We start from the raw sequence: 9,496 nt of genomic DNA on the forward strand, positions 1-9,496 counted from the left end.
GCAGCAAAACTCACAGAAGAATGTGCTGAAATCATCTTCTAACCAAGAATGGCTTGGAAGGTCAGAAGGAGGGAGCTGCTGTGCTGATACAGGAGTCGAGCCCAACCCCACAGTCACCCTGACACAGATCCAGTCCCAGGAAGGCCTCACCAGAGAAGGAGACCCCCAGAGCCAGCTGAAACACCAGTGTCGTCTGGAACTAAGCGCACAGTCTGGTGAGAGGGCTGAGCCCTGGGCAGGGGGGAGACTACAGGGGTCTATGCTGGTGCTAAGGCAGAACTTGGATTTTTCACCCCTGCTGAGAACCAGGAGGTAGGTTTGAGTAGCAGTGGCCCAGGTCGGGGAGGGGCACAGGCTTGTTGGAGCTAACAACCACAACATACAAAGCTGGTTGATTAGCAAGTTGGTCTGGGGTCGTCTACAGACCAGGGAACAGACCAGGCCAGTGAAGAACCTGATCCTCCTTAAATCATACCACCTGGGACTTCTGAAGCTTGGGATACTGCAGCCTGGAAACAGTGCCCCACTTTAAGGAGCTAAAAGTCAAGTCAAAGAAAGGCAAGATGAGCAGACAAAGAAAGGTGAGGACCATAGAAAGTTTCTTCAGTAACAAGGAAGAGCGAGGTGTACCCTCAGAGGAAGATGTCAACGTCAGGGCCCCTATATCTAAAGCTTCCAAGAAAAATATGAATTGGTCTCAGGCCATAAAAAAGGTGCTCAAAAAGGACTTTGAAGATTAAGTTAGAGAGGTAGAAGAAAAAATGGAAAGAGTCATGGATGGGTCAGATCCTCGACAGTGGAGGGGAAGTCCACACTGTCAAGGTCACAGATCCACTGGAATACTTGAGTGTTGTCTTTGGAGAGATAGGTAGGACAAGAGGTTCAACAGACATGCCCATTGATGAGGCTCCTTAAGTCAGAGTCACAGAATCCTGGAGCAGGGAAGGGCTTCAAAGGTTCCCCAAACCACACTGAGCTGGGGTCCTGCCCAGGACAGCCCAAGCTGTGAGGCCAGTCTCCTCCATGCCATTTTCACACAGCTTTCCTTGTCCTTGTATGGAGCCTAAGCCCATTTCTCTGCCATTTCTCCTCATTGTCCTCTTCCTCCTGGACTCAAACAGAATAAGCTGACTCCCTCTCCCATGTTATAACCCTAAAACACTGGGAGATGGCTATGACGTCTCCTCTATGTCTCCTCCAACCACAGCTCCCTTCAGTTCAGGACCTTCAGTTGGTCTTCCGACGGCTGCCTTCCTCTGGATGCTCTCATCTGTCACTATCCTTCCTAAAAATGTGGTGGCCCCAATGGAATACTGCCGTCCAGAATCTAGGCCAGAATCCTCATCCTGGGGCTCTACCCAGACGCTGTTTGGGGCTTCCACCATGTCATGCTGCCTCTCATTGCTTGGCATTTCAGATCCCCAGAGTCTGGTGTACGGCAGACGGCAGACGAGCCATACAGAAGATAATCAGCATCTGGAGTTTGGAGGAGGGAGAGATTCCCCAAGGGCTGGTGGAGTCAGAATTGAGTTGGGGGACCCACTCAGATGCATAGAAGAGGTAGGAAGGCATGTCACATGTAGGGGATGGCAAAGGGTAGGGGGAGACATGCATGCAGAGGGAACAATGAATAGAACAACTTGGCTGGCTCGGAGTGTTTCTACAAAGGAGGAGTGGGAGATGAGGCTGGAAAAACAGATAGATGCCTCAATGGCCCAGCTGAGCAATCTGGCCTTGACCTTGTGTCCGACCCACCTGCTCCCCCTCCTCCAAGAGCCAGAACTTTTTTGGCCCAAGACATGAGGGGCTGAGCTCTCACCCTTGGGCACACCAACCTGTATGAGCAACGTGCAGTGTGGCACAACAGAAAGGGCCGTGGATTGGGAGCCAGGGGACCTAGGTTCAGAGCTTGCCTCTGACAAATGTGTGTCTTTGGACAAATCATTTAACAGCCCAGACCTCAGTTTCTTCATTTGTAAAACAAGGGAGCTGGACTCAAGTCCCTCAGGATCAATGACTGTAACAGCCCAAGGCTCTCCTTGGGGTTTTCCAATCAGAGCCATTGACCTCCAAAGTTGTAACCAAAGTAGGACAATGGGGGACTCTGCTAACATAGGAGGGGCCATCCATACCTCCTTCCTATGGTAGTCCTTTAGCCTACACACACTGAGCAGAATGCTCCTGGTACAGTGGGGAGGGAGTCCTGTACTCTCCACTTGTGTCCTGGGGCACTAGGATTCCTAAGAAAGCTGCTTCCAAGCCTGATCTTACCCACGTTATCAAAGATGAGGCATGTCCAGTGAGAGGAATGGGAATCTGAGCAGGTTTGGGAAGGAAAGGGAAGGCAGGAGTTGCAAGAGAATCTGCTCTTTGCTTGCATGGCACGGGGCTCTGGATGGGACCCTATCTGGGGCCGGGCATCCCTCAGCCTTGAGGGTGAAACTGGCAGAAATGGGCTGACAGAAGGGGCGTCAATGTCACTATCATGACTTATATGGCTCAGTCCTTTCAAAGGCTATCTTCCCTTCCCTCACTCACTTCATCCTCTCTGCACAGCTCAGTGGCAGCCAGCAGACAAGTGGGAAAGAAAGTCTTCGGGACCCTGGTCCAAGGAGAAGGATTTGCCCCGGCTCCCAGAAGCATCCCCTTGCCCCCTCCCCAATCTGAGCAGCCAGCCGCAGATGTAGCAGCAGCCTTCTTTCCCCCGGCTCTGTGTGTGTGTGTGTGTGTGTGTGTGTGTGTGTGTGTGTGTGTGTGAATGCCTCTGTCTCTGTGTCTCTCTCTGCCTCTGCCTGGGACGCAGGAGGTTACGGCGCATCTGTCTCCAAATGGTAATCGGCTTAGGTGATGTCAGCTGGGGAAGGAGGGCCCCGGCAAGGAGCAGTTTGGCAGGAGGCTGGAGAGGCTGGGGAAGACCCCCCTCCAGAACTGCGGGGCTTGCGCTCTGGGACAAGCCAGAAGCCGGTGAAGCTGCCGCAGCCTGCGTGGGCGGCTGGGGAGCTCGGCTAGGCAGAGGAGAAGGAGCAGGAGGAGAAGGCAGAAGGCAGGGAAGGATGGACCTGTCCCCGGCTCTGCTGCCCCTCACCGCCAACGACAGCAACTCCTCGGAGCCTGGAGGAGGCAACCTCACTTCTGGCTGTGAGTAGAGTCGGGGGGCTGCGGTTTCCCATTGTCCCCCGCCCTCATTCCTGTTTTGCACTTGCTGGGATGGGTGACAGGAGCGATCCACCTCAGGACCAAACTGCCTGGGAAACTTTCTGTGGGTTCGGGGGGGACAGAGGGAGGAGGGGGTCAGTGCAGGCAGACTGGGAAAAGCCCCGTCTTTGGAACCAGAGGACCTAAATTCAAATCCCACCTTGAAAGGTGGGATTACTAATTTTGTGACTGGGTAAGTCACTTCACCTCTCACTGGGCCTCAGTTTCCCCCTCTGTCAAATGAGTGGGTTGGACTAGATGTCTTCTGAGGCTCCTTGTAGCTCTGCTTCCATGAGCCCATGAACCTGTGTGACCTTGGACAAGCCACTTGACCTCCCTGGGCCTCAGTTTCCCCATCTGTAAAGCTGGGGGTGGGGTGGATGATATGGTGACTGAGGTCCCTTCAGGCTCAAAATCTAGGAAGCTATCATTCTCTGAGCTGCAGGCATCCCCTGGTCTTCTAAAACTTGAAAAGAAAGCAGATGAGGACAGGTAAGAAAGCAGGGTCAGAAGGGATTAGGATGGAGAGAAGAGAGGTGTGCTCTGGAGCCAGGGATTGTGTGGGTGGGGATGAGGGGTCTTCCCTTGTGAGCTAAGGGGGATAACACCAGGCTAAATGCTGGCTTATGAGGAGAGAGAAGCCAAAGCCTTTTCCAAGAGGAAAGGGGGGAATAGCAGGAAGGAGAATCTTCCCTGCCTGGGAGACTCTGTTGCACTGTGGTGGGAGGGGGTGGGGGATGGGGGCAGAGCCCTTGGAGTTCACAGGGAGATGTTCTCTGACAGCTCTGGGAGACAGGGAACGCCAATGTCCGTGTGACAGAAGCACAGACCTTGAGCTGGAAAGGGCTTCTGAGGTTGTGGAGGCCAGCTTCTCTCTGTTGGCAGAAGAGGAAACTGAGGGGAAGTGACGTGGCCTGGGGTTACCCGCTCGGGGAGAGACCCAGCCAGGATTCAAATCCAGGCATTCTGACTCCTCTGCCTTTCATTGCTGAGGGTCTGGAGGTTTGCAGAGAGCACTGTCCTCAGCAGCCTGGGGGAGGGGGGGACAGTGGCTATAAAAACTCCCATTTCTGTGGCCTTCCAAGGTCTCTGAAGGGCTCTCCTCCCCACAGCTCTGAGCTGAGCAGAAAGGAGATGTGCTTTTCTGAAGCATTCGGCCAGGCTGGCTCTGGGGCTGAGCTGCTCAGAGCCAAGCCTGGCTGGAGGCTTGGGAGGAGAAGTCAGACTGAAGGGAAGGTGCAGAGTTGGGGGAAATTCCTGTGATGTGGAGGTCAAAGGAAGGGCTGCAGTCTCCACTGTGACCAACAGAGAAGACCAAGGGCAGTGAGTGCTAATAGAGCTTAGATGGGGAACACTGAAGGTACATGTATGTGCATGCATGTGCACACGTGTGTCTATGTGTGTGTGCAGAGCCTGTGTCTGAGTGGGGCTCAATGGGGCTGATGCATCAATAGCAGTCATCAGGAGAGTGAGGCAGACAGCAAAGATAGCTTCTCCTCACCATGCTCACAAAATGAGAATCCAGGAGCTCAGAACTGCCCCTTAGGAGAAAGCCCTTTACCCCACTTGATTACTGAAGGGGGTCACGGTCTTCTCCTGGGAGGAGCCTGGGGGATGAAATCTGTCATTCATGGACACAATCCTGATGTAGTGTCAGGATTGGAGGAGATCTGGGAGGTGAAGAGGTGGCCCCCTTCACAGGTGGTGACAGCATCAGGTGGAATTCACACCTCCATTTATTTGCTGCTGGAGATTGGGAGGGGGCAGATAATGGGAGATAAGAAGGGGGATCCATTCCAGGTGATGTGAGGACACAACCTTGGGAGTTACTGGAAACATGGGTGGATGGATGGATGGATGGATGGATGGATGGATGGATGGATGGATGGATGGATGGATGGATGAATGGATGAACCAGTGAATGAATGGGATGATAAAGTATATGCTAGGTACTCAATATTTGCCCTCCAGGCAGGGCCAGTGTAGAATTCGAGTGGTCACTGGTGCTAGTTCCATGCTTTCTCTGTCCCCAGTTTCACCACCACGCCTGCGGCGAGTGTCCTATATCAACATCATCATGCCTTCTGTGTTTGGCATCATCTGCTTGCTGGGAATCGTGGGGAACTCGATGGTTATTTTCACTGTGGTAAAGAAGTCCAAATTCCACGGGTGTAACAACGTGCCTGACATCTTTATCATCAACCTCTCTGTGGTGGACCTGCTCTTTTTGCTGGGCATGCCCTTCATGATCCATCAGCTCATGGGCAACGGGGTCTGGCATTTTGGAGAGACCATGTGCACGCTCATCACTGCTATGGACGCCAACAGCCAGTTCACCAGCACCTACATCCTCACGGCAATGGCCATTGATCGCTACCTGGCCACCGTTCACCCCATCTCCTCGACCAAGTTCAGGAAGCCCTCTGTGGCTACGCTGGTGATTGGCCTGCTCTGGGCACTTTCCTTCATCAGCATCACACCGGTGTGGCTCTATGCCAGACTTATTCCCTTCCCCGGAGACACTGTTGGCTGTGGCATTCGCCTGCCCAACCCAGAGACTGACCTGTATTGGTTTACCCTGTACCAGTTCTTCTTGGCCTTTGCTCTGCCCTTCGTGGTCATCACAGTAGCCTATGCACGGATTCTCCAGCGGATGACTTCCTCAGTGGCCCCAGCTTCTCAGCGCAGCATTCGGCTGCGCACCAAGAGGGTGACACGCACGGCTATAGCCATCTGCCTGGTCTTCTTCGTCTGCTGGGCACCCTACTATGTCCTACAGCTGACCCAGCTCTCCATCAGCCGCCCCACCCTGGCCTTCATCTACCTCTACAATGCAGCCATCAGCCTGGGTTATGCCAACAGTTGCCTCAACCCCTTTGTCTACATTGTGCTCTGTGAGACCTTCCGCAAACGTCTGGTGCTTTCGGTCAAACCAGCTGCCATGGGGCAGCTCCGGACGGTCAGCACTGCCCCCACCATGGAGGAGATGACTGAAACCAAAAGTGCCTGATACTCCCTCCCTGCTCCAGACACTGCCAGCAAACACAGCTCAGATAAGACCAGTTAATGGGGGATGGGAGGGGGGTTCTGGGTATAAGACCTGGATAAGACTGAGTTCAGATGATGCTGAGCCAACTGGGAGCCATGGTGAGAAATCAGGAATGTGTTTGAGCCCCCACCTGGGAGGTTTGCTCGGCAAAGGTCTGAGTGAGACTGACAGAAAGCAAATGGATGACTAAGGAGAAACATTCAGTTTAACCTTCCAGTCACATCTCTTTAACATGCACCTACACGGTTGGCTTTGTCATCCACCATTTCCCCAAGGGAAGCTGGGGAAGGCTGGGAAGCCTCAGCTGGCTCTTGACTCAGGCCTAACCAAGAGCTAGAGGAGCAGGGCTGGGTGGGCCAGGGGAGGGGGTTGGGCCAGTAACCCCAGAGATTTTCCTCATTTCTCCTTTGCATGAAAAACCAAACCAAGCCAGTTTTTCTGGTCTGGTGAGAAGAGATGAGCAAGCCATCTCTCCCACTCTCTCAGCACCCCAACAACACTCTTGGGAAATGCATGCTTTGGGGGGATGGGGACTGTAAATCCACTCTTGTCCCCCGTGCCTAGAATAGACCCTCCTTCCTTTCCTTAAAGGCCCAGCTTAGATGCCATATCCTCCTTTCACCCCCTCCTGCTCCGGGGACTTTGCTTGTGTCTCTCCTTTGCTCCCCCCTTTTATCTTGTATTATATTTATCTGAGTGCCTGGCAAATCCCCTATTTGACCGTAAGCACAGTGACGGCAGGGGTTATATCACTGTTCAGCTTTGTATCTCTAGCAGGGAGACCAGGGCCCTGCACATAGTCGGTGATTAATAAATATTTGTTGTATTGAATTGAGTCGAGAAGCTAGTGACTGCTAGGAAGAACAGGGTGGTGAATAAGGCTACCATCTTTTGGGGGGAATGGGAGGCAGGAGAGAGATTGAGAAAGGAAACAAAAACAAGAAAAAGTAAAAACCCTTTGTATATGCTGTGTGTTGACTCATCTGTGTACATGTTCTATCCCCAACAGAGTGTAAGCTCCCTGTGGGCAGGGGCTGTTTACTTATTGTCCGTGTATCCTCAGTGCCAAACACAGTGCCTGGCATGCAGAAGGCACTTAATAAATGCTTATTGGACTTCATTTTTGTACATCTCTCCCTTCCCCCCAACAGTGCCTTGTGCACTCAAATACTTGAGTTTTGTATTGTGCTAAATGGAATTAGAAAGCCAACAACTCCTAGGAAGAATGAGGGGGAGGAAACAAAGGCTTTTGTACATCCTTTTATCCTATATGCATGTATCTATAGTATATATGTAGTCTAGTAGTGTGTGTATGTAGTATATATGTTTTATGTGTTTTTATATACACATATGTGTACATGTGTAGTATATATGACCTGCTCCTTTGAGTGGAATGAAAGCTCTTTGAAGGCAGACAGGGTTTCATCCCTGTTTTTGTAACCCTGCTGCCAGCACCATCCTGGCACTCTCGAAGACACTAAAAGCTTAATGCATTGGATTGAATTAAATTGGATCTTGTGGAAAAGACCACAATTAAACAAGCTACAGTATGTGTGATTTCTGGGGCTCTCTCTGCCATCAATAGAATTCACCAAAGATTTAGTAAGTACTGACTGTGTGCCTACGATGTGCCAGACACTGAGCTAGGCACTGGTGATACGAATACAAAGAATGCAATAATCTCTACTATGTGTTCAACATATTTAGGGTACACACACACTCCTAACCCTTCATCTAAAGCAGTCTGAAGTCTCTCACTGGTATAGAGAAGGGGGAAGAAGAGGGTGTCACTTGACTTTGGCAAAGTTAAACCCTAGAGGCTGCACTCCAGGAAATGAAAATAATAAAAATAAAGGAGGGAGGGGGAGATGTGTCTCTAAATCCACAAGGAGGGTTCAGCCAGATAGGCTGTCTTGACTGTACCTGTCAGGCTTGAGTGAGATTGCGTGTTCAGCCTTCTCTTGGGGGCCCGGCTCCAACCCTCTGGACCATGGCCAGAGCTCAGGGGCTCTCCCCAGGGAACCTTCCATCTGATCTCCCTGAACAGTCCCAGCAGGGGTTCACTCACAGGGAGATCTGGACAGGACAAGGACCGATAGACTATTGCAGCCTAAACCACTGGGAGGCAGCCATCATCTTCTTCTAGAGATCAAAGAAAGGAATCCAGGGCACCGTCTACACAGGCACCACTCCTAAGATGAGTAGCTTCACAGCAGCCACTGATGAGGTGATGGGAACAATTCTGTGCTGGAAAACAGCATTAGGACATGCGAAGCTATTAGCACTTCTGGTTATCAATATTCATGGCAGAATCATCCCCTTGTCCCTTTGGGGATGGGTGCTAGGAGTGGTCTGAAGCAATTGAGTGGGGTTGGGTAGCAACAGACAAGGCATCCTTTTAATAGGATAAAGTAATAATATGTTATATGTAATAATTATTATGTTATATAAGAATTATTCAATCCTTTAAATAAGATAATGTAATATTTATATATAATAATCATAGAATAGGATTTATTAACTCCTTTTAATAAGAGTATATTTTGTATATTATATAATCATTATGTTGCAATATATAATAATTTATTACCTCCTTTTAATAAGATAATGTAAGAATATTGTCTATCTAGATGTTATATAATAATTGTTATTATATGATAATCTATAATCATAATTTATTAGCTACTTTTTTGAGAGGAGCATAGATTTAGAGCTAGGAGGTACCCTTGATGCCAACTAGCTCAACCTCTTTGTTTTATGGATGGGGAAATTTAGACCCATAGAGGAGAAGAGACTTGTTCAAAGTCATACAAGAAGAGATAGGGAAGCAAGGGAAAGAGTGTTGCATTTGGAGTCAGAGGCCCTGGGTTCAAATCTGATCTATTATTTACTACCTGGGTGACCCTGGGCAAATCACATCACCTCTTTGGGGTTCAATTTCTCCATCTGAAAATGAAGGGGCTGGACCAGACAATCTCTTTGATCCTTTCCAGCTCAAAATTGATAAGCCTATAAGTAGTAGTGATAATGGTGGTGGTGGTGGTGGTGGTAGTAGTAGTAGTAGTAATAATAAAAACACCAACATTTGGAAGGAAGTAAAGCGGTACAGCCAGTCTGGGTGAGTTGGGGGTCCTCATCAGCCACGTCCAACTTGTGTGACCTTGGACAAGGCTCTAAGCTGCTTTAGACCTCACTTTCTTCAGCTGTTAAGAGATGAGGCCAGACTTCCAGGTCCAGCTCTGTGACTCCGTC

At 50.3% G+C, this 9,496-nt stretch overlaps 1 protein-coding gene across 1 annotated transcript; it reads left to right on the plus strand.

Annotated features, from left to right (window-relative positions):
* Positions 1–2,801: 2,801 nt before the first annotated feature.
* Positions 2,802–7,723, plus strand: MCHR1 (melanin concentrating hormone receptor 1). Its single transcript, XM_043967766.1, has 2 exons — positions 2,802–3,138; positions 5,229–7,723. Exons 1-2 carry the CDS (start codon positions 2,829–2,831, stop codon positions 6,203–6,205), a joined length of 1,287 nt encoding a protein of 428 aa, XP_043823701.1. The 5' UTR covers positions 2,802–2,828; the 3' UTR covers positions 6,206–7,723.
* Positions 7,724–9,496: the final 1,773 nt, after the last annotated feature.

The sequence above is a fragment of the Dromiciops gliroides genome, chromosome 5 (genome assembly GCF_019393635.1).
Source record: "Dromiciops gliroides isolate mDroGli1 chromosome 5, mDroGli1.pri, whole genome shotgun sequence".
Lineage (NCBI taxonomy): Eukaryota > Metazoa > Chordata > Mammalia > Microbiotheria > Microbiotheriidae > Dromiciops > Dromiciops gliroides.